Below are 26305 nucleotides of genomic sequence, written 5' to 3'. Positions count from 1 at the left end.
TGCACATTGTTCAACCTCTGTGATTTAATCCTAAGACCCAGTTACTGTCTTCTCCCTTTCACTTGCGTCTAGGGATGGTAATAGGGGAAGACGCACAAACCTCAAGTGGAATTTCCCTTTCCTTCGTATTTGTTCATGCTTCCTTTTCTTGGTAACAAGCAATGAGACAGTTTTCTGGGTACAAAAAAAACACAACAACATAATCTATGTCTGGACAAAAACTGTGAACGTTTACCGCCCCACTGGGATGCCAGGGAACATCCCTAGTGTAACTGAAAGGGAGAATTTTTAATTCTGTCTTGAGCAATGAATGTAATATCCAATGCAACTTCTTGGTGGTTAAGGAAGTATTTACACCTCAAATAAATAAACATCTAGCAAGATACACCTTCCTAGCCATTAGAAAACTCCTCTTCCTAAAGAATTTATATTACTTTATTATATATTCAGAAAAACAAGTTTACACCTTCACTGGATGAGAAACTAGGCACAAAGAAGCCTACTGTAGCACATCATTAACTTAGTTTGGTGACAGACAAGGACTATGGAAGTTTTAGCAGCAAACAGGTCACTGCCTCATAAATACAGATGCAGGCGGTTTAAAAAAATCAGGGAGGCAAGACAAAAAGAGAGCTTAGTTTCCCTGGTTTAAAGTGGAAAACACTAGTTACTGGTTTAGATTTTAGTTAAATTCTGACTGTTGGCCAAAGCAAAGACCACCACACATCTGTGCTGCAGCCCTCTTCACAAACCCTTCACTCACGGCCTTCCACGCTTCCGAAGACGACGGGCACTGGCCTCTTGCTCCCAAACTCCGCCATCCTGCCCTCAGACAGGGCCTGCAAAGGAGCTGCATTCCCAAATTCCCGGGAGCGTCCGGGTGCCCCCGCTCCGCGGCAGCGAGGCCTCAGTTGCGGAAGGCCCCCACGCGGCTCGCTTTGCTGATGAAGTTTTTGAGGAGGTCGTGGTCCATTTCCGCAAAGCCGGGTGTCTGCGTGACGACCGTTAGGTGGTTGATGCAGAATCTGAAGCAAAACTCTTCCAAGTCCTGGGAAGGAACCGGGGCGGTGAGCGGAGCTGCCGGAGCTGCATCCCCGCGTGTGCCGCCTCTGCGCCCCGCGCTCCCCGCTTCCCCCTTACCCATCCCAAGGGCAGCGCGAGGCGTCCGCTCTCGGCAGCCCCGGCGCTTTCTAGGGGTCACCCCTCACCTTTCCCTGCAGAGTCCGACCTGAGGCCAGCCCTTTCCAGATCCCTCTCATCTAGCAGAAAGCGGGAGCTTCTGTGTTCAGAGGCGCTACTATAACGTGGCTCTAGCTCCAGGCTGCACCGAGACGCCGCAGTAAGTGGGGAGGGATGCAGTGAAAATGGCTCTGTCCTGCCCTGCTCCTGCTGAGCCCGCGGCTGAAGGGAACCCGCTTCAGCGCGTGAGCTGCGCTCTCCTTCCAGGCTACTGCAAGAGGAGGCTTCTTAACCCACGTCCGCTTTGTTCTGCGTGACCTACACCAATACCAAAGCCAGGGCTGCAGAGGGGAAGGGATTTAGCAGAAACCTGCACATTTTCCTTCAAAGCCTTTCTTTAGATTTGAATGCTTCAAGTCTATTGCCCCTGCCAAAACATAACTAAGGTTTTAAGAGAAGCCAGGAAGCATAAAAATATCCCTTAAAAGGAAATGAAGTGGTAAAAATGGCACAGTAAATCACATCTTTCATTAAAAGTGTTGAAAAGAAAGAAAAGGAATGGAAATTGAAGAAGAAATAGAAAAGAAATTAAAAGAAATTAAGAGGTGTGGAGAGGAAGACAGCAACCTGTGCCTGCATTTGACAGTACTGCACTGGGGGCAGGCAAACACACCATTAACTTACAATGAAGTGCTAAAATATCACATACATTTTGACCAAATACTAGGTATGCAGATTAAAACACTGAATCATAGAAGGAAGAACGAGTTAAAAAAAGTGTTCATCTACCCAATCCCTTCTATTGTGTTTCTGTCACTGTAGTCACTAGTACTTTGTTCAGGCTAGTTTTACAATTTCACAATACACCTAAATGCCTCTGTTGAAAAGTTTGTAAAAGGAGGAACTCCAAGGCAGAATTCGAATGAAAACTTCACCTCTTAAAAAAAACAGATTGTGTGATCCTGCTTTCTGGTCCCACCTTCCCCGATAGGCTGGACTTCTACCTTCACATCACCCTGAAAGGGCAATTCCTGCATTTTGCTCCCCCCTTGTTCTTGCTCTTCACTACTAACTATCCATCTTGAGGCCTTGGTTACAGCTCTGTCTTCATGGCTCCACCTCCAGGTGATAATTTCATTTATTCATCTTCCCCTCTTCTGACTGACCACACTCACTGTGTGCTTCTGGCTTCCTCTTTGCAATCCCTACAAAAATTGATCTCATTTAGGATCCTGTGGCATAGATGACTTCAGCATTTCCTAACTCTACTTCTACTCCTGTCCCTTCCTTCTTTCTGCTCCTTGTGTCGGGAACAGTCTATCATTTTACTGTGTTCCCAGACTCTCCTGCTCTAAAACTTTGCCCTGGGTCTCACAGCGAGGCATAAGCAACACACAGTTCCACAGAGTGCACAGCTGGGAAAAGGAAATGATCTCTCAAGCTCTTTGCCTGTTTGCAAATAAGGGGCTTGCAGAGCGGCTGGTAACAGCCTGAGGGCTGGTCAGAGCTCCCAGATATCCTCCCTGGCAAGGAGCTCTTGAGCCAAGGGCAGCCCAATGGCAGGATACGGACACGGCAGTGACAAGAGATAATATTCTGCATGTCAGCATGACTCACTGTGACCAAGATGGTGAAAATGGATTTTTGATACAAGCACAAATGCGAATAAGGAAAGACTTTAAAGTAAATTCATCTCTGACAGTAAAAGGCAGTACTAGGATGACTGTACCAGACACTGACAAATGACTTGAGAAGGTGGAGAACTTTTTCAGGAAGCAAGAGGCAGTGTGAGATCCAAAGGTGGAGAAGTGAAAGGTGAGGAGGAATCCCCAGGCCCTGTCGTGCTAGATGACAGGGCAGGAAGCACATTAAGAATCCTGACTCACAGGTGCAAGACAGCAGGCCACAAAGATTGCATGAACAGCTTCGTTTTTTATAGCTTAAGTGTTCATGTCTGGGAAGCCAGCAAGGGCAGCTAACAGCAATCACGCCTCACATGTTAAATGCAGTCATTATTAAACAATATTTCTCAGAAAGCACTTATTTTCCATACCTGAGCCTCGTATTTGACAGCGGCTGAAAGAAGAGCAATCGCATTCTCCTCACAAATACCCTGTTTGATGGTTTGCTGGCAAAGCTTTTTCAATCTGTTTTCTCTATACAGGGTGGCCAAATCTAGCAGCCCTGCAAAAAGATCAAACATATTTAACTATCCTTGTGCAAAACATATACATTTCTATTCATATTCATCAACTCTATTATTTTAGGCAGAATTCATTGAAAGCTTCATCTGTTGTTTTTTTCTGACATGAAGCGCTTAATTTTTAAAATTCCTCAAAAAGGTTTTTATCAAAAAGAGGCACTTCTACTAATATATAAGTATTCCAGCTTCCTGTTCACTATAATACTTCTTATTCAACGTATCAGCTATTGTCCTAAATCTACTTGCTGCATCTACTCAAATCCTTATGGCACCATTAGTGACTTTTTAAGGCAAAATAAGTTGGGATCCTTCCTGAATGTTAATTGTGGATTTTATTTCATACCCCACCACTCCTTTTTCCTACTACTGCATCCTTATTCCTGACACCTGGAATACAGCAGTAACTCAGCCTTAAGTGCTAATAAAAATAAAACTAAACATGATCAACTCTTGATTTCCTCATCCTGTTATGACACACAACTATAACTTCAGAAATATGCCTTATATGCATTTATGGCAATTACCTATTGCATCTTCAGGAGGAAGACTAATGTTGTCTGTATACAGGTATTCCAGGAAGGCTCGGTAAACAGGATAAGAAAATTCATTCATTTCTATAATTTCGTCATCGCTGTTCAATATGGAGCGAAAATGTTCACACCTAAAACACAAGAACAAGACCTGCACACTGTAAAGAGTCAAACTTGATAAATGAGCTGCAGCAAGACATCAATAGGAAAAAATCAGTCCTAACAGACAAAACACATAACCAAAAAATCTTGGTTTTGAACACATTAAAATTTTTAGAGCTTTCTAAGTTTCACCCTTTAGAATTTTCTTCTATTTCTATTGCTACTAGTTTAGAACAGGTTCCTTATTCTACCTGTAGTATCTTTAAGGATACCCCATGCATTTTTTAAATGTTTCTCACGTGAGTTATATATATCAACTATCAAATCTATTTTATTACGTCTCATAACAGATTAAGTTTACAATAAATTATACAATTCTCACACGTCATCCTCTTTCTTCAACATGATCTAGTGAAACAATCACTAATATTTCAGATAATATTTATTATTTATTCCAGTGTCACAGTCCATGTATGTAGACATAATGATACGCAAAAACTATACTCATCTTAGCATTAAAATTAATCTTTACTCTCAGGTATGAAAGTACTTACAATTAAAAGAGACTCCCATATCATTCATAGAATCATAGAATGTTTAGGGTTGGAAGGGACCTCTAGAGATCATGTAGTCCAACCCCCCTGCACACGCAGGGTCACCTAGAGCACGTGGCACAGGACTGCGTCCAAGCGGGTTTGGAAGATCTCTAGAGAAGGAGACTCCACAACCTCTCTGGGCAGCCTGTTCCAGGGCTCTGTCACCCTCACTGCTAATAAATATTTCCTTAAGTTCCTGTGGAACTTTTGGTGTTTCAGTTTGTGGCCACTACCGCTAGTTCTGTCGGTGGCCACCACTGAAAAGAGGCCAGCACTATCCTCCTCACTGCCTCCCTTGAGGTACTTACATACACTGATTAGATCCCCTCTCAGCCTTCTCTTCTCCAGGCTGAACAGGCCCAGCTCCCTCAGCCTCTCCTCATAGGGCAGATGTTCCAGGCCCCTGATCATCCTTGTGGCCCTGCGCTGGACTCTCTCCAGCAGCTCCACATCCCTCTTGTACTGTGGAGCCCAGAACTGGACACAATACTCCAGATGCGGCCTCACCAGGGCTGAGTAGAGGGGCAGGATCACCTCCCTCGACCTGCTGGAGACGCTCTTCTTAATGCACCCCAGGATCCCATTGGCCTTCTTGGCCACGAGGGCACACTGCTGCCTCATGGTCAACTTGTCATCCACCATGACACCCAGGTCTTTCTCCGCAGAGCTGCTCTCCAGAAGGTCAGTCCCCAGCCTGTACTGGTGTCTGGGGTTATTCCTCCCCAGGTGCAGGACCTTGCACTTGGCCTTGTTGAATTGCATGAGGTTTTTCACCGCCCAGTTGTCCAGTCTGTCCAGGTCCCTCTGGATGGCAGCGCAGCCCTCTGGGGTATCAGCTACTCCTCCCAGTTTGGTATCATTAGCAAACTTGCTGAGGGAGCACTCTGTGCCTTCATCCAGGTCATTGATGAATAAATTGAACAGGACTGGACCAAGGACTGACCCCTGGGGGACCCCGCTAGCTACAGGCCTCCAACTAGACTCGGCACCGCTGATCACCACCCTCTGAGCTCTGCCATCCAGCCAGTTCCTAATCCACCTCATCATCTTTATTTTACAAGTCTGAGTATTTTTATGACATATAAACAGCAATAAAAACATGGCCTTGGATGGTTGTACTTTGTAATTTCAAGCTCACAGTAACTTACATTATTCCTCCCTCAAAAATATTCTGTAACTCTGAATTTATTGCATATTTTTGAAAGTTTTGCTATCAAGAATGAACATCACTGCCTCATATAATGACCTCCTAGAACAGCCACAACCTAACTTGAATCCTTCATACTCTTCATTACTTTCTCTAAGACTGTCCCACACCTGAATTTGCTTTTCTTTTACTAAAAATATTTCATGATAGGCTGGTTGTTATCCTTTTAATGACTCTGGGACAAGTCTACATCATAAAAACAGAATAACTTAGATACAAATTAATATTAGTCTATTTATTTTACCATTTATCTTATCTTTTCTACATTCCATTTTGTTATTTACAGATTTGGGGGGGTATTTTATTTTTTCTAGTAAAGTAAAAAAAAAAAAACCTGAAAGTAAATGAAACTAAAAGAGAGGACAGTGCACATTGCTCCCTTTTATAAGGGAATCCTACTTCAACTTCCAAAGGCCAAGGGCAGAGCAGATGCATCCTGCCCACGTTCCCATATGCATCTCTCACTGCAGGCAACATGTTGCTGTCCAGGCTCTTTCTCAGGGGGAGGCTGCCATTTAGCACCATCACCAACTAATAACCACCTACAATATCATCTAGTTCAGCAACATCTATAGCACAAGATGGCAAAAGACAGAGAGATAAAAAAAAGTCTCCTCAAGTGGTAAAAAAAAAATATTTGGACAATAAAGAAGAACTTTTACCAGCAGGGGACTCATGACAATGCTCTAGGAAGGGATGAATCCTGTTATACCATGTTAATACCATGTAATACCATGTTAAAGATACTATCCTCTCAACAAGTTGCATTGCGAGACTAAGGCTTAAAGAAGGCACTAACTCTATAGACTAGGTCACATGCTCTTATTATCCCAGAAAATTTGTTTGATAGAATTGGAATTCCTGGAATTTCTTTCCAGAATGCCAAATAATCTTGGAAAAGTGAAGCAGTAAGAAAGAATTAAGACAAAGTTACATGTCATCCAATTATCAAGAAAAATCACCTCAGACACACTTTGGGGAGGCACAAGATTTGAAGTGATATTTGATGAAGGACACTTGGAGATGATAGGAAATAAGGCAGGCCCAGCAAAAAACAGCACACTATAAGCAGTAACACAAAAAAGATGAAAACAGTAAAGGGAGGAAAATTCAGGCAACAGAACCAGTAATAGGAGAGCAGAAAAGAAATAAAGAAAGAAAAAAAAGCAAGAATTAATATGTAACTTTAATGTAATGTAGTAGTACACAAGAGGTCACTAAAGAGATTCGGGAGCTGAAGCAAGACAAGAAAAATAGTAATAAGCAGAATCTCTTTAGAGTAAGAGGTAGCCAAGCATTTTGACACAGAAAACAGTGAAAAGAGAAAATTATTGCAATAATAAAGACTGTAGAGATCTGAAACAGTGTTTCTAGTATATCCTATCAGAAAGAGTACCAGTAATAACAAACTGGTCTCTGTATGTTAGTAACCAAGCGATTACTCATTAGATCTGCATATGTCGGATCTCACTGTGATGTGGTGTTAACTTGTAAAACGCTGTTAAAAAAATCACAAAGGAGAAGCCAGCTTGAATTCAAAATAACTGCTAAAAAGGCTTAAAACAAAAAGGATAGATCTGGCAGGAAAGAAAAAAAATGAACAGGATCTACAGAAATTGCTGAAACAGCTGAAGAGTCCTGTGGAAGTAAAGAAAGAAAGGCAAGAATAAACACAAAAGCAATAAAGCTGAGGATATCAGTAGAGGAAGCCAAGAAAAGAAAGGAGGAGAAGCTGATTAACTTCTGGGAAGGCAGCACAACCCAGATAAGTGAGCGAGCCTTTTCCTTCACAGGAAAAGGTCATAAGTAATTAGGACTGTTTAGGTAGCATGAAGGAGGATGGATATCAGATGGAGGAAAGTGGGGAAGAGGTTGGTAGTAAGCAACAAGCTTGGTAATTCTAGCAGTGAGAAAAAAATCGGGAAAACAATTAAGTTAACAATTAAGAAAAGCAAGTGAATCCCATGACTTGGGGAAAAGGGAAAAGCCTAACTCAATATTTGTAGGCACTCAGTAGACTAAACTGTATAGTCTGTGACTTACCTAATTTTGAGGAGAACTTTATGAACATGAATGTATTTTCCATCCACCAGAAACTTCAGGTCTGCAGTTTCAGGGTTGTCAAATTCCTTCTTCAGTGACTGGGCTACTGTTAGATGGTCATCAGGCTCTAGTATAAAAAGAGGAATTCACAGTGGCCAGTAAGTACAGGAATCACTTACAACATTACCCTGGGCTTATATCAGCAATTAACACTGTTAATAAATCCAGTTTCCCTGTCAGGTTAGTAATGAAACAGTGTGTTCAGTTGAACCTGTGGAAAAGCAAAGCACAGCTTTGTTCAGTCCTTGCTAGTTCCCTACTCCAAATACCCGTATAAAAAAAAATAAGTCCCACTCCTCAAACTCTTCAATACAAGGCCAGAAAAAAAGAAAGAAAACAGTAGACTAAGTAATTAAATGCTGCATCCGATAAAAAATAATATTAACTATAATCAGCAAAATTATTATTAAAAAGGTGTCTGTTAAAAAACATCTAAAAGCTCAATAAAAATCACAGTAAGATTTGATAAAAGCCTACCATGGGGAAACATTATCTTCTATCAAAATAAAGCGATTACTTAACTAAGACATGCAAAACTGCTCAGCCCGATACACCCCAAAAGTAAATCCCACCAGTAACAAGCCTGTTTGGAAGTGTTCTCCCCAGAGGTACCGCGTTAACAGCCCTCTGAGTGTGAATGTCCTTCCTGTTGTATCACAGAGGACGCGGCCCCTGCACAAGAGAGACAAGGCACCCTCCCACTGTCTGCATACAAACGTGCATCTCCTGCACTGCTTCCAACTCCTCAGCACAGTGGGTAGTCTCAAAGAACTATCTTCTTTAATATTAAGGGAAAAAAAAGTAAAATCCTCCAAACCTCATTTGTAACCCAGATAACAGTTTTTTCTCCTCACCATATCAATACCTATTACCTGTTTTATTCAGTTTTTTGGGGTCAGGATTAAGCTGTTCTCTACAGAAAATTACATAAATGTTAGGTCCTGAAATTCTTTAGCCTACCAAATTCAGCAGAACTGGAATGGAAATATTGCCATCACATGCTAGATAAAAGCTTTGAACACATAATTTGATACTGTCATGCTGTTTAGCACAGTTACTTGCAAACACATTTAGAGAATGTCACTTATGTCCAACCAGGGAAATAATTATGGAAATCTTTTGGATTTCAGGTGGACGGAGGAGGAAAAGAAAATCCAATGAAAATATATATGAATTGAAAAAAAAAAAAAAAAAAAAAAAAAAAACACTCCTGAACCAGTGGTATGGTAGAACACGTTGTTAGGCCTTACTCTGTATGACATAGTTTATTTATTCAGATCTCTGCAGAGCTCCGTAGTTTTAACAATCAAAGGAAACCCCATGCTCTACTGCAAGACTACAGTAAGGCCAAGGATTCTGCACTGTCCTGTTGGGAAACCAGTCTGCAAAGTCAACTGGCAATTCAGATCTTCATTGCTAGGGCATTACCAGATGACTTCTGCTATCAGAGGTCTGCTCAATAAAGTGGGGTTAAGTTATAAAATTCTTAGTGAAAGGAAAAGCAGATGCTTTTATTTGTTTTAGCAGTGAAGGGAGTGCCAGTGGGAGGAAATGAGGAGGCAGTTCACATGGACAAGGCAAAAAGGCAAGAAAACCCTTCAGCATCCAGTGTTTAGCCATAAACAGGGAATGCATGGAGTGCTGGGGGAGAAAGCACTAGAAAGGAAAAGGAGGAGAGCTCTAGCATGGCACGTGTCCATGGCACTTAGATGGGCAGGTGATAAGATCTTAGCTATGAAGTTTCTCAGCACACGTTTATCAGGAGCCGAACAACAGTGAGTAAATCCTAAGGACTTACCAAAGTGGGGTAAGATGGAGAGACTAGTCACTCCCAGCTCCTAAGGGTACAAAAAAAATGCACATCTAAAACTAGCACGTTTTCCCCTCACCAAGGGGAATCCAGGAGACACGATGGGTCTCGGGAGCAACACCCTTTAGCCTCACATTGCAAGGACTCCAGCTCAGACCACTTGCTGCACATGAGTACACAAATCTGATCGCATGACATGATGGGCATGACAAAATACTCTTGCTTAGAAAGAAAATGACCTTTCCTTCCTGCAAGGCTTCACCTTGAGCTCTGCTACATTGTTGTTACACGTTAAAACATTCTTTCCAAAGGGAGCAAGCAGTTAAGGGCAGAAAACAAAGATAACAGGAGCTGGAAAGGTCAAAAATGACTCTCACACTGTGAAGCAGGGTAGGATGGGCCAGCATTTTGTCCTGAGGGACAATGAAGGGGGAGGAAAAAAGATACACCTCAAAACAGTTACAAACTGGGTCTTGACAAGGCTGTGTCAAAGAAAGAGCATGAGTAGTGGGACCTCGTCATACACCCATTAACAACCTGTCTGCTTGCAAGTCTTCTGCACTTGTGAGCACAGATAATCCTGCTCCAGATGCTTTTATCTGATCCCATCTCCCTCCCTGCTCTGTGGGAAGAACCAAATGCTTTTAAATTAAGGTCCATCTCACCTGGTGCAGCAGTCTAAAAGTAAGGTGAATCTCAACACAGCACTGCCCATTTCCCTGCACTGACTACAAAGGAAACGCCAAGTGGTTAATTTAGAGCAAGGCATTCAAGCGTCAGCCCGAGGTTGTATCAGCTGAATCCAGCCCTGTAAATGCACAGGAAGCAGCAGAGAAGTGAATATGAAACCTGGAGACTCATAAACAGCAAGACAAGTTACTCTCCTACTCCATCACACAACACCCACGGCGCAAAAAGCTGGAGAAGCTAAAAACCTGCAGTTATCCAGGCCTTTTCCCAAAGCCTCTTCATAGCATAGGGCTCTTGGTGGCTCTTCCTCGGGCCACAGACATTTTATGGTCTCACAAGGGTATATCAGATGCAACTTTCTCTGTAAGGCCCACAAGATAACAGAACAGTCTTGCATTCTAATGTACTTTGCTTATTTATGTACTTATTCTAACCAAATCGGAACAGAATGATCAAGCAAAAGCTTTAGGGGAAAGAAGCAGACCAAGCAAGGGTATTTGGGCAATAATGGTGGGAAGGGTTTTCCTTTTTAGGGGAAAAAAAGTAAACATTTTTTTTAAGAGAGGGAAGCAAGCCTGCTTTTTTTGCTGTGGAAAGGAACTGGAGGAAATGAGGGACTGAAAATAATAGGTTCAGAATTGAAAAAAATATATTTCTTAGAAGTGGACAAGAAGAAAGCAAATTTGGCAGAAACACTGAAAAAAAATGTAACAAATTCAGTCTCAAGCCATCTCCCTCACTGAGGGGTGAAATATGGAATAAGGCAGATTCTGTTTCTTACCTTCCCCAATTCACCTTTGAAAAATTTCTAAGGGCCCCTCACTAAACTGAGAAGAAAAGGCAAGAGGAGAAGTAGAGGGGAAATTAAGAAGAGAATTGCAGTGAAGATCAGATGAAATCTGGGAATCCACAAGAAAGAAAATGCCTTTTCAGATATTTCAGTTAATTGCGGTAGCATGAAATAATATTTTAACAGGACAAGAAGAAACAGAAGTTGAAGAGCCCCAGACTCTCATGTACATAAGAATATACATTTAATTAAGTTTTGCAACTTAGCTACAAATAACAATAACCTTTCATTTTCTTCATAAGTAGTTTTCATGGAAGAAAAATCTAAATTTTACTACTAAACATACTATGGATACTTCTATTCAGAATTTACAACTAATATATATTTACTTATGTGAATGAATTGCCTCATTAATTACTGCAGTACTATAATTTATATTTATTCAGTAATAGGCAAACATTAACATATTAATAGTTTCTACAATAACTAGACATACAAATCCTCTTTCTGAAGACTATAAACTATAGTTTATATAGCTCTATAAATTCTCCTAGAGAACATTTTGAGCAAACAGGGGACTTGGGACTATGCCCTAAAACACAAACTTAGACAAGACAAATACCCGAGTGCAGGATTCTGCATTTAATCCTCTCGCCTCTCAAAGCTGAAATACGTGGACTGCTAACCAAAGCTCCTCACCTCGGCACTGGAAGGCACAAGGGAGCAAGGGGTGTTCTACAAAGTTGTCAGACCAAAGCAGACAGCAACAGAAAGGCAAAGGCAGCACCGAAGCAGAGCGGAAGGGTGATGCACTCGAGGCAGGTCAGATTACAAATAAACGAGCTGCTGCATTCAAGCTTCTCGCTTCAGCTCCCAGGTGACATCTACAGACAAGCCCAGGAGCCTCATCCTTGATTAGGCCAGGGAAGGCAATAACACTATTAGCCACAAAAATGGAGTTGGATTTGTAGACAAAGATTAACTCTTTAAAAATGCCTTGTGCCAGTGATGGTGCTTAACTCATTCCAGTGAGAGGCAGCAAGACAGATCTCAGCGTTGATCAGGTATTTGAGACTCAGTAACCAGTCTCTTCAGAAGCCCAGCTCATGGTCATTTATCATGAGACTTTGACCTCCTAGCATTCACACAGCCACTCCTGAACACAAGAACTTGGCTCCCTCATTCAGGCTAGTCTGTGCGAGGATATCACAGAAAGAGTATCAAAGGATATCACAGAAAGAGTATCAAATGGTTCCTCATGTTTCCCTCATCTCCAAATTCAGACTCAGCTTCTTCACCCATGAGCCTCACACAGACTCACATAATCACAGACTGGCTGAGGTTGGAAGGGACCTCTAGAGATCATCTAGTCTAACCCCCCTGCACACGCAGGGTCACCTAGAGCACGTGGCACAGGGTGGCATTCAGGCGGGTTTTGAAGATCTCCAGAGAAGGAGACTCCACAACCTCTCTGGGCAGCCTGTTCCAGGGCTCTGGCACCCTCACAGGAAAGAAGTTCTTCCTCACATGGAGATGGAACTGCCTGTGTTTCAATTTGTACCCATTACCCCTTGTCCTGTCTGGCCACCACCGAGAAGGGTTTGACCCCATCCTCTTTACATTCTCCCCTCAAGTATTTGCACATTCTGATAAGATTCCCTCTCAATCTTCCATCACTTCTACTCAGTGGCAACAGAAAAAGACTGGGTGAACTGGCTTTTCAGACCATCACTCCCACACAAAACAAGGCACTTCCCCACAGAAATAAATCATTTAGCATTGCCATCGGCCCTTAGCGAATTTTACAATTCTGTATTAACTGCTACTTTAAAGATTTAGAATTATACTTCCCAGTGTAGATCTTTGCAATACACTGAGTTCAGGCTTCAAATAAACACAGGCCTAGAAGTGGGGTAGTGAAAACTATTCCAGCTCACCTACTGAGAGCAGGCGCCACATGACGGCCGGGGTGGCGAAGCAGGCGAACACGTCGTCGGTGCAGGCGAAGTGCGTGAGGTGGGGCAGGACCACGGCCTGCCCGCGGCACTGGCCCCACATGAACACCTGGCCGCTCTGCGTCTTGGCGGCCGACGTGTGCGTGGAGTGGCACGCGGCGATCTCCACCACCCTGGATCCACAGGGCACAGAGAACAGAGGCAAATCATTCTCATGGGAGCAGAACACAGCGAGGAATCTCGCTCCCTCCTCTCCTTCAGTGTCCTGGTGAACAAGCACCCGGGGAGTGAGGAGACACAGCAGCAGCAGAGCATGGCACCCACTGCAACCCAGCGAGTAGAAACGGCTGGGTAAGTCGTTTTGTCTGTCAGTTTACAACAGAAAATTTATAAAAAGCTTTTTTCCCCCCCCTACTTTGTTTATTGTATTTGTAATGGTTATAAACCAGCAATTTAAATGTATTTCTTTACATTAAAATGCTGAAGTGTCATTACTCATATCATTATTATTACTTAGACTTAATGGACTTGACCTTTTGGGACAGTTTTCAAAATGAAAAATGAGAATCAAAGAGAGGGCTAAATATTATTTCTGAATACGTTCTAGCTATCGTAAGCCATCTCACAAATCCTGAAATTGATTTAGGATTTCAAAACCCCCATTGTGTACAACATTACACAATCTACTGTTCTGCAGTTTGAAATACTGCTTGTTTACTTGTTTTCCCAGCTGACTGGTGAAAATAGCATGAAAACAACTCGTTTAAAGCTGCATATACCAATCTTGCAGGCTTTAGTAAGCTAATATTCTCACTAACATCAGAAACACATATTCTGGTCAACAAAAGGGAAAGGCGCTATACAACATTAAAATGTTGGACTAAAACGTGTTAAGGTTTCAACTGCAGCCAAGGAGTCTCGAAAAAAAATCAGTTATATTTTAGGTAAAAGCACAACACCCACAGGGAAACAGCAACCCTCAAAACCAGGTCATGCCTCATCACCAGCGAGGAGCTGCCTCTTCCTTACAGTGATGGACAGAGACATGAATGCACCTGGCCACCACGCTTGTCTAATTATTGACAATAGGAGGTCAAAACCAGGACAAGAAATGCATTTAAATGTCTGGTCACATAAACACACAGTTTGCATTAGCAACAGAGATAACCAGGCCATTGCCTATGAAGGATGACAAGAGAATATTGAACTTGTAAAAAGCTCAACTTCATTTTCAGGCAACACACCAGGACTACTCTCACTCTGTTAGCAAGATTTAATAGCAAAGCTAACACAAATTGCCATTGACCACTCTTCACTTTTTGTGTGTCTACTCCTTGTCAAAATGAACATATTTAAATATAATTTATATTCAGAGGCAATATAGCTTTTTATTGTTGACTTCAAACAATGAAACTATACAAGCAAATAGAAACTGCAGTTAAGACCTGCAACATAGTGTGAGCTGAAGTGGAAAACAGCTCAGATGTGAAAGACAAACTGAATAACCTGAGCTTAAACAAGTGTGGTTATGAGGCGGATTCAAGCGCTTCCAGGAAGAATCAAATATTAATTCATTGATTTTATGTCAGACAGATTTTTAAATTTTTCACATTTAATTTTGTAAAAGCATGATTGCAAAAAATTAGAGGCTATTTCTTCCAAAAATAGCTTGGCAGAGCCGTAATTTTCTGCAGCTCTTTTGAGGGTATGCTGCCTGATGTCTGACTGAATAGAATAGAGGTATTACCTGTCCTTATCCACAACTACTGTTGTAGGGTAAGACTGGTTACTTTTATTCCCAGTACCTAACTGGCCATATGAGTTGGCTCCCCAGGCGTAAATCTGACCTTCATCTGTTAGCACTAATGTATGTGCATAGCCACAGGCAACCTACAAATGAGTAATAAAAGAAAAAAAGTCTCATTTTTATGTAACAGCAAGTTAATACAAACACTTAATATAAACATTAGTGTTATTGGTTCTATATCAGTGCAAAAATGTCTGGTAAAAAATATAAAAATAAAAAATACAGATAAAATTACTAAAAAGGGAAGCAAAGATGATAAGTGACTTTAAGGAAAAAAAATGCTTCACTGAGAAAACCTGTCAGGTTTCCAAGAACACCGCAAAAAAGCAGACAGAAATTGAGCAAGAAGAAAATCTGTACAGCAAATATGCACATTATGCTGAAAAAATAAGTTATACTATCAGAGCACTCATACTCTCTAAAGTAGGTGAAATAATATTCACTTCATTATGTTATTCTCCAACAGCAAGTGTTCCCAGCAAAGCTACTGCCCACATCCTAGAAACAAAACATAAAACCATCTAATTATACAATTTATTTTCAAAGATTAAAAAAAAAATTACTACCTGGGCAAATGTATTAACAAGGATCCAAGGTTCAAAACACTCCTGTAAATCCTCACTAGACTACAAAAACAATGATTTCTAGCAGACTGGGTCATTTTCATGACTGTATCCTCTTAAGATTAAACCTTTAAGATTTAACCCTTTAAGATTAAACAAAATTAAACCTTTTTAGTATCATTTTTACAGTCACTTTAAATATTTTTACTCAGTCAAAAGAAGCTAATAATTTGCTAGTTACAGTGAAGGTGGCCCAATTCTTTGGCAGAGTAAAATACCACCCAAGATTAGGACCAACCATGCATTCACACCAGCTTTTGACCAAACACAGTTGAAGATTATCCATTCATGCTCTGAGCTCCAATTATTCCTTGTGGCTCGAGCATGCAGTTCTAGAAATGATACTCAGCTCTGCCAGGAAGACAAAATGCTGCATTTCCCCAGAAAAGAAGATAGGGGCTAATGAAGAACAGAACAGTCAAAGATGACTGACAATTGTTACACTAGCAGAATTAAATTTCAGAGAGGAAAAAAAAAAAAAAAAAAAAAAAAGAGTTTTTAATTCCTTAGTCTTTTTTAGGCAAAAATCCTGACCTCACGAGAGCCAGTGGCAAAACTACCAGTGAACTCCACCAGGTCATAACTCCTCCTCCGCTAATGGTGGTTCATTTTAAGATATACATTTTTATTCCAACAAACAGGTAAAAAGAAAACAGGTAAAAGACTACCTCCTTTAAATGTAAGATATGCCTGAGCAAAAATACCCTGTATTTTCAGTTGTTCACGAAGGGTCTGGCACTCAGAGCTCACACCTACCCGCTGTACCCGAACGCCCTGCAAAGCTGCTATTCTGCACGGGGTCGGCTGGTTGCCACTGCCGCCCAGGCCCAGCTGCCCGTTCCCGTTGTAGCCCCACACATACACCTGGAAAACAAAGACAAGGCTTCAGCTATTTGGCGTTATTCATTACTTTGGAAATTAAGTACCTCACAGGTGTAATAATGCCTCCTTGTTCCCCTTCCATAAAATGCACATGGATATAATGCATATAAAATGCATAAAATCTGCATTTTAACTCTGTATGTGTGCATATATGCCTATATATATATATGCCTGCATATATATATTCATATTTTTCTGCTGTTTCTTCTGAACCTTAAATGATAAATTTTGATATAGCATCCCCAACATACAGCATAACACAAACTGCATCCTCCACTCAAATTCCATCCCTTCACGTTCTGCTTGCTCTGTAACGGTAGATTACATAAAACTACAATTCTTTTACTATGATGACTAGCTAATAAATGATTCACAAGGCCATTCCCCAGGACATAAAACAAAACTCAGTCAGAAAACTTCACTTACCTCTCCATTTTCTACAACAGCCATAGAGCACATCTGCCCACAGGCTATATTAATTATTATTTTATTTTGTAGGCAGCCAGTAACTCTTCGAGGAATTGGCTGATTAACTGTTGAACCAGATCCAACCTGGCCCGAGTTATTATAACCCCATGTATACACCTGTTGTAAAAGAATCATCATTAAAAAGGCTATATAATACACTTCTAAGTACACCAAGTCCTAAGACAGAAAGAACTTATACACATCAAAAATTGCATTTTGAGTTTATATGGTTCTTTCAAAGATCTGGGTTGATAGACTTATGATTTAATTGTTTCTATCATAAATATGACATTTCTGTATTTCTCTCCCTTACCTTCCTCCAGTCAAAGGCAAAGAAAACATGAAAGCTGCATTAATACTTTTTCATTTTGTGGGTGTGCTTTAAAACATTTGTTGACAGAGGCACTGAAGAATCCACATTTTAGTTTTCCAGAACCCAAAGTGGAATGGCTAATTCCACTTAGCCATTGACACAAATGGCACTTTATAATAATCAAAAAAATCTCACTTCAATGGGCTGAACTCACTCACTCCTTTAGTTAATGGCAGATTTAACGCTGTTAAGAGACTACCCTAGGGTAATAATGCAGGAAGTGACCAACTGGCCTCTGCAAATAAATGATAGTCCCTTATTACCAGCAGATGCTATACAAAAGCCTATGTCCTGCACTTCCAAGTGGATAGACCCAGACAGACTTTCCATTTTCATTAAACATTTGTCTTGTATCAGCATTGTGAGGATGGCAAGAAACAGGATGTAAGGCTGTTGTATGTTTGGTTGTATGTCACATATGTTGTATGTTTTCCTGTTTCAGATATTTGAACTTAATTAAGAGAAAAGAGAGATTTATCTAGTACTTCTCACCTCTCCATCAGATGTTAACACCATAGAATGATGAGAGCCACAGGCAACTTCAATGACTTTCTTGGTCACCAAGTTAGTAGAGACTTGACATGGAACCAAACCATGATTTGTGGCACCATTGCCCAACTGACAATAAGCATTATGACCCCATGTATACACTTCTCCTTCTATAATAAAAACGTAAAAAGCTGTTTTAAATTTTCTGCCTTTTCAATGACTACAAAGCATAAAATTACAATTTGAAAAGTCAAATTCAACAGCAAAATACATAGTTAAATATTTACACAACCTCTCTGGTTCTTAATTCCACATATGAATACTACAGTCTTAGTAAAACAAACAGATAGCCAAAAGAAATGCAATAGTACATACAGAATAAAAGATAAAATGACAGTCAGGAGTCCCCATTTCAATTTCTTTCTTTGTTACCAACCAATTTCTGATTCTGATAACACAAATTTCTATGCCTTGTGTTTCCTACTTTTGAAACATTCAAATAAACTTTTCGTTTATTTGCAACGTACATAAACTACATGATGCTAATACTTAGCAACTAAAACTTCAAGAGACATGTTATGGGGAACACAAGAAAAGCCTGACAGAGTCAGAGCAATGGTCCATCTATTTAATGCAGAATTCTGTCTCTGACAGTGACAGTAGAAGAAAAATGCTCTGTAGAGGAAACACATGAGCCTAGTCACTTTTTTCAGTCCATTCCCCTTGTGCTTCCCAAGCACCTACAGTCATTCCACTACAGATATTATCAGCTACAATTTTTCTGATTCTCCTTAAAGTACATGTGTAGGCAAGTTATCCATGAGGCTGTCTAACACTTTTGCACTACGTAAAAAACAACTTTCATCTGTTTTAAATCAAGTGCCCTCCAGGAACAGTAGTGCAGGGTTTGGTGAAAGGCAGGTATACATTCACCTTGTCCACTGTCATCATGGTTTTCTAAAGCTAAATTATGCAGTTATTCCAGGAAAAACAGGCAAACATCTGACATATAACTCCTTCGGATTTCTAGAGACCACCAGACTCCTTATCTGATATTTTTAATAGTAAGAAGAAGGGCTCCCATTGCCACCCTTAGAACTGCAAAGGCAGTATGTGCTACACTTACTGTTCTTCTACAACAAGTTAAATCTATTGACTTTATCCTGCTAAAAGCAAACAACCTCCTTCTTGTTTTGACACAACTTGTGTTCAAACTTGTTTAGACTATGAGGACACAAATTCTAGTAAATAAGGGAAACAGGGCCACATAGAACCACATTCTATAAACTGTAGGCGATGGAGATTCATTCAAGAATTGTGAATGATAAAGATTAATACAAGTTGTGGAATTGGCAAGGCTGTCTGAAAGGCAGGGTAAAAGACACTGCGCTGAATAGAAGTTGTTCATGTGAACAAAGTTAACTAGTAGAAAACATCAAGGATCGGTTTTGGAACTGTTTTCATGCAATACTTCAGTTCATGACCCGGATAAGAGGTCAGTGAAATCCGACAGCATCAAAGCTGGGAAGAAAACGTGGATGTAGATGAGCCTAAAGACCAGACATGCATTTCCAACAAAACTCACCTCATCTACCTTTAACCATCTAACCTAGACTAGTTATTTAGATCTTCTCTAGTTGGGACAAAGGGAGAGAAAGACTAAAGAGAAAGAAAAACTCTCAGTCAGGCCCTGATGTAACTTCACTGGGAACACAGTACTAGTCATTTGTACTTAATAATGAACAGATACACACAGAGGCTGCTAGAATGATGTGGGTGATAGAACTCCAGTGAGACCAGGAAAATGAGAGCTCAGCTTAGCCTGATGGCCAAGAGACAACATAATTGGTCACTAAAATGCATCCAGAAGTAAATACAGGAAAAAAGATGCATTTTAGTTAAAGGACAGTGCTGGCACAAGAACAGTAGCATTTTTTAACAATCATACTTTACCTTCTGTAGCAAGAACAACATGAGGGCCACTTCCATAACTCAGACAGGCTATCTTTTTGCCACATAAAGTATCTAATCTCCGTGGTTCCATTGTGCTCTGGATGTCGCCTGTTCCCAAACACCCATTGCAGTTTGCGCCAAGCACAAAAACCTGTTATAAAAAAATCACAAAATCCTAATTTAGGTTGGAAGAGACCTCCGGAGATCACCTCCTCCAACTTCATGCTCAAAACTATCTACCCAGATCTAATCAGATCTGATGAGACCTGTGTCAAGGCCATGTCCTACTGAGTCCTGAAGACTTCCAAGGCTGGAGATTCCACAGCTACTTTGGACAGCCTATTCCAGGGTTTAACCACTCTCATTTTTTTCCCTAATACTGAATTAGAATTTCCCATGCTTCAGTTTGTGTCCCTTGTCCCTCATTCCATCGCCATGCACCTGCACGAAGAGTCTGCCCTCATCTTTCCTACCTCTGATCATGGTAGGAAACCATTAGTACCAAAGAACTTAAAATATAAATTGATCAAAATGTTTTCCTATGTTCCTATGTACCTACACTACCTTTCTAGGTATACTAGCATAGTTACTGCTTTCATTATAACTTGACAAATGGATAACCCAATATGCCACGTTCACACACATTTTTGGACAAATACCTCATCATTTTCAGTTGCATACAAGACTTCATTACCAGCACTGCCAAATACACAGGCTTGACGAATTAATCTGAGCTCCTCTTGGGAACAGAGAGAAAAAATTGGCCATTTCCCAACATCCAGCATCTTTAGAACGGACAATAAGGTTGCTTCCAAAGCCTGAGATTATAAAAAGATACCAAATACATAAAAAGAGACAAGCATACAACTTTGTAAAGTAGAAGTATAAATTTATAGAAACAGCATTTTCTCTTATTTCAACACCAAAACAATATTTCACCTGGAAAAATGCTTGAAAGGAAGATATTATAATAAACTACAGTGTTTGCATAAAGTACTATGTAAAAAGTTAGTTGTTGAAGTCATATTTCTGCTATATTCATATAGCATATCTCCTAATTTACAGGAGTAAAACTGTATTATCAAAAGCATCCAACAGCTGTAATACATTTTGTGTTTAAAAAAAAAAAAGTAATCGTGAACTTTGTAGGACTTAAACCTGTTCATAACCCAATTCCTTTCTCTGCAATTATCAGATGTATTCAACTCAATAAGACACTTTCTCGCTTTTAATATTTTATCCACTCCCACACTATCATATTTTGTCCTGAAAACTTAAGTCTGCATTAACTATCAACCCCTCAATATCTTAATTATATTTTCCAAGTTATTGGAAGTGATCAGTTCTCTCATATTGCGCAGAATCAGGAAAGAAAGAGTTAGACCAGAATTTGAGAATGGCCCACCTATCTACCCCAGGGTGTATCAGTTGTGCTTCAAGTATAACTAAAAAATCTCTGCTTTGCTTGATCTCAGCAGCCAGCCTGATATTTGACTATTTAGTTTTCTTTGTCTTAAAGAAGGACTTTATGGTTATCTTAAATGGGCACCATCATTAAGCCCCAAAACTAAGTGAAGTGTTTTGCTAAGTTTTGCTTTCAGTGTCAAACAGAGCAAAAAAAGAAAAATGGGAGGAAATTTTAGCATCACACTCTGCTACGCTACGGAAGTAAATTCTTACAAGTTTATACAGTAGAAACCTTAGACTATAATATATAGCTTTAGGACTTAGTACTAAATTAAATCCCTCGTGTGGGTCAAGGAAGCAGCTGAAATGCATACATTGTTAGACTTTTTTATGACTTACATAACACAAGAAGCGTTGCTTATGTCTCTACCCACAGTTTTGATTTTCAGTTTATCTTACAGTGCCTGATTAAGTCACTACTGAATGGAACCAAAACGTCCTCCTTTCTAAGGGCGGGACAAAATTCTCAACATACATTCACATTCTGACCTTGACACTGACTCCTTGAGAAGATTCATCCTCCATACGGATCTGTGACTGCATATCCCTGCAGGGAGAGACCTGTGGTGAAAATCACCGTACGACACAATATTGCTGCAACAATACTCTATGGAACTGTACACACTTCATATTAAACCTGGACTACTTGATTATGTGAGTTGAAAAAAATGAAAACAAAAAACAACAACAACAAAATATGAAGCTCAGACAATTTTGGTTTTGCACTGAGCTATACACTAATCCCAGGAGACAGGGAAAGACCCCTGCTCTTCTGTATTCTTTCTCAAAATAGGGATTTCTTGGACAAAATTTATTTTAAAAGTAGTAAAACTTACTCAGATTGTAAGAAGCCAAGAACAGAAAAGAACAGAAAAGTAAGAAGTTTTATTAAAGATCAATCTTTGAAATCTTTTTATTCTAATAAAAATAAATTTAGAAATTTGCTGACATTTTCCAAGACATTTATCTGAGCAAAGAAAAAGCATGTCGTAAAGAGTTCTCTACTTGCAGCTTAAGCCTTCAAATGTTCTTATTGCAGTTCTTTTCTGAAAACCAGTGACAGAAAAAACATTTGGGCTTTCTGGGTTTACTGAGAATTCTTCATATTCACTCCAGAATATTCAGAAAGGACTGCCAGGCCTGCAAAGTACTCAAGCAATTTCTGGCATGTGTATCATCAGTGGAAACAGATTTTCAGATCAGATGCTTTTTCCCAGATGAATATGTACAGCTCTGCTATCCTTAATTTATTTCCAAACACAAAGCCATACAAATCCATTTTTAATAAGAGTGAGCAGATGAGTAAGCAGCGCTAAAGCTATTAAAATTTATTTTACTCAACAAGCAAGAAAGCAGCACGCATCATTTTCGTGGAGATTCCTCATTCAGGGAAAGTCCTCATTCAGGCAATACTAAGAGTCTATTTATATTTAACTGAAAATTAAACGTCTGTAGTTTTCTGACTACAGACAGAATAACATCCAACAAACAAGAAAGTAGCATTTTACGTAGCTACTTCTCAGAGGATTGCATCACTTTAAAAGATGTATCCAGCATAGCTTAATGAACTTGCCATTAGTCATGCCTCTTGCATCAAATTCTGGGCCAAGGACCCAAAACACATCCAATATGGTTTAAATCTTTTTCAATGATTTAATAGATAAAAGAATTTTCTACAATTTAATAAATATGATTTATTCTCATGATTAAACAAAAGTTATTTTCACTTAATGAAAAAAAAAAACTGAACAATTGCTACAGCTCAGCCCTACTGAATGTGCAAATTAAGTTTATGCTCGAGTATAAAACACAAACTAGGTACACAAAGTGCATTCCATACATCTAGAAGGAGACCTTAATTGATAAATTTGACTCATTTTTAAGCCCAGCAGCCCCTGTCTAGGCTGATTTGGAATGAACCACAGAATGAATCACGGAATGGTTGAGGTTGGAAGGGACCTCTAGAGATCATCTAGTCTAACCCCCTGCTCCAGCAGGGACACCTAGAGCACGTGGCACAGGGTGGCATTCAGGCAGGTTTGGGAGATCTCCAGAGAAGGAGACTCCACAACCTCTCTGGGCAGCCTGTTCCAGGGCTCTGGCACCCTCTCAGGAAAGAAGTTCTTCCTCACATGGAGGTGGAACTTCCTGTGTTTCAACTTGCACCCATTATCCCTCATCCTGCCACCAACCACCACTGAGAAGAGACTGGCCCCATCCTCCCTACAACCACCCCTTGGGTACTTGAACATGTTGATCAAATCTCCTCTCAGCCTTCTCTTCTCCAGACTAAACAGGCCCAGCTTGCTTAGTCTTTCCTCATACGACAAATACTCCAGTCCCTTAAGCATCTTCGTGGCTCTCTGCTGAACCCTCTCTAGAAGCTCCACGGCCTTCTTGTCCTGGGGAGCCCAGAACTGCGCCCAATACTCCAGGTGTGGCCTCACCAGAGCTGAGCAGAGGGGCAGGATCCCCTCCCTCGACCTGCTGGCAACGCTCCTCCTGCTGCAGGCCAGGATCCCATTGGCCTTCTTGGCCACAAGGGCACACTGCTGACTCATGGTTAACTTGTTGTCAACCAGGACTCCCAAATCCCTCTCCGCGGCACTGCTTTCCAGCAGGTCAACCCCTAATCTGTCCTGGTGCCTGGGGTTATTCCTGCACTTGTCCTTGTTGAACCTCACGAGGTTCCTCTCTGCCCAACTCTCCATCCTGTTTAGGTGCCTTTGAATGGCAGCACAGCCCTCAGGAGTGTCGGGCCTGAATGAGCCTGAATGTTCCTTCCAAGCATTTCAGGCTGCAGGATTCTTGCAGTTGCCACGTTTAGGCAACCAGTACCATTTAGGATTGCCTTAGGGATCCAAGACACCAGTGAGGCTAGCAGAAGCATCCAGGACCTACAGGGAATCCATGTCGTGCTTGGCATCAGCTAGGAACCACACAGCTCTACAGCTATGGAATAGAGCCCAAATCACAGAATGCCTGAAGTTGGAAGGGACCTCTAGAGATCATCTAGTGCAACCCCCCTGCTCCAGCAGAGACACCTAGAGCACATGGCACAGGTTTAGAACTTAATACATAGAGAGGAACTTCTTAAGTTGCTTGCAATTTGTTATTGTTTTATTTCCTTCAATTATAATTATTTAAAACTTTTGTCCACATCTATCTAAAACTCATCCAGACTTGTCCAAAACTTTTCTTCTACACTTTTGAAACACAACATTTGCTATTTATCAAGTTCTAGCAGGTCAGTTCAGTTGCTTCTTTTTAAACTGAAGCACACAGTTTATCTTTAAATGCACTTATACTTGCTACTGCAAACCCAGGTATTTTAGGATGGCTCATTTCATTTGCCTAAGGAAAGAGTCTCCATTCCTCTACTTTCTCAAAGAGTCTGAATAAGAAACTTTCTGATGATTTTTTTTTCTCCCAAGTAAAAGCACACTAACGTGTCTTCACGGCTCAAAGGATGCAACACATTTTATCTCAAATATAACTAATTAAAATTTACCCTCCAGCTCCATTCTTCAGGCTGTTCTGCAAACAGAAGCACCTTATTTTTGAGGAGCCTTACAGAGGAGTACATGGAATGTATCAAATTACACAGGTTTATTAATTTACTCAAATTCATTTATTCTAATAAAAATACATACCGATTGCCACATGTCTGCATCTGCAAAGGTGTTGTTTTTAAAAACCAGTAATTGATTTACGAATACATATTCACTCTTGGATCCTGAAAACAAAGAAAAAAAAATCGTTAAGCCTAAGAATTATTTTTATCTGTATAGCTTTAAAAAACAGCAATGATTCAACTTTGCCTGAAACAATGAAAAAACAGTATTTTCATCATTTGCTGAAAAACCTAAGCATTTCAGGACTTCAATACAGAAGAAAAACATAGTCCTAGCTATTACAAATAAGTTTTGGGAGCTCTTCATCTACTAAATCTTAAATTATGCACAAAATTACTAAGGAATTTTGCTTTAAAATAGGTATCGATTAAAAAAAAAAACTCAACACTTACTTAGTTTAAAAAGTAAAAAGAAAAGAGATATTTCTCATGTATTAAAATTTTATGTATTTTGTCTAGCTGTTTTTTGAAGAATTCTAAAGCACAGATCTACAAAAGCAAACTCTGTTATATATAGCTACTTCTTGAAGAATTACACAGCATTTTAATACAAAAATATTTATATCAAATTTAAAAGAACTCCTTTCTGGAATCCAAGTACATTTCAAAAACCAGGACAGCCTATCCTTCAATTTGAATCTAGGTTTTTGGAATTCCTAAGTTCCAATTTCTAAATCCTAACTGCCCTTGGATTTGCCCCTGCCAGTGCTTTGTCTTTGGGTAAGCAGTGTAGACTTCTGCAGGATAGATAAGATCCAGTTAAGGAACACAAATATGACTGAGGTCTGATTAGGTGTCTAATGAGATCATCTCATTATAAATATTTAAACAGGTTCATTGGCTCATCTGAACGTAACAATCGAATAGATTCTCTCCTCCTCTCCCTCTAGGACCTTGGCAAGGAAGTAAGAGATTTTATAACTCAGTGGAGTTATAAAAAGATTTTCCTCCCGCTTGCTCCAAGTGCCGATGAATCCCACCTACTCAGCCAGAGGTCTATGTGGAGTTTTTTCCTCCTAGGCCTCTAATTCAGGCTAGGCTAAAATCAGGAGAAAAAGGTCACAGAGGAAAGCAGGGGAGAAAAGAAAAAAAAAAAAAAGAGAGTTAATCATGTATTTATGGAAGGGTCCTAATCTTCTCTGATCTTCTAAATTTTTTAATCAGTTTCCCATAGCAGTAATCATGAAATGATGCTAACGTGTCCAAGCAATCTTGCAGGAGAGGACAAAACACTAATACTAACTACTAACTACAGTTATTCCTCTTGAACCGATACGGGGGAATCATAAAGGTCACAGTCCCATTCTCGGGAGACTGACAAAGAGGATTTTCTTACAAAATTTTTCCTCTTTCTTCAGAACGCATCATTCCTCAGCTTGAGCCAACAGTGAAACGTCATTGCGCCATCCAACGCTGACAGCAACCTGACAGATCTCAGCTCTTC

General features: G+C 40.3%; 1 protein-coding gene across 1 annotated transcript; it reads right to left on the bottom strand.

Annotated features, from left to right (window-relative positions):
- Window positions 1-870: 870 nt before the first annotated feature.
- Window positions 871-26305, bottom strand: RCBTB2 (RCC1 and BTB domain containing protein 2). Its single transcript, XM_088521032.1, has 14 exons — window positions 26198-26305; window positions 24881-24963; window positions 21717-21774; window positions 20420-20578; window positions 19761-19911; window positions 17811-17977; window positions 16904-17062; window positions 16352-16459; window positions 14913-15055; window positions 13148-13338; window positions 7861-7987; window positions 3907-4043; window positions 3233-3363; window positions 871-1048 (listed from the first exon to the last, which is right to left on the bottom strand). Exons 2-14 carry the CDS (start codon window positions 24898-24900, stop codon window positions 908-910), a joined length of 1692 nt encoding a protein of 563 aa, XP_088377158.1. The 5' UTR covers window positions 24901-24963; window positions 26198-26305; the 3' UTR covers window positions 871-907.

The sequence above is a fragment of the Tinamus guttatus genome, unplaced genomic scaffold (assembly GCF_059628265.1).
Source record: "Tinamus guttatus ecotype Peru unplaced genomic scaffold, ASM5962826v1 Tinamus_guttatus_pri_ptg000112l, whole genome shotgun sequence".
Taxonomy (NCBI): Eukaryota; Metazoa; Chordata; class Aves; order Tinamiformes; family Tinamidae; genus Tinamus; species Tinamus guttatus.
This window is presented reverse-complemented; position numbering and strand designations above follow the sequence as displayed.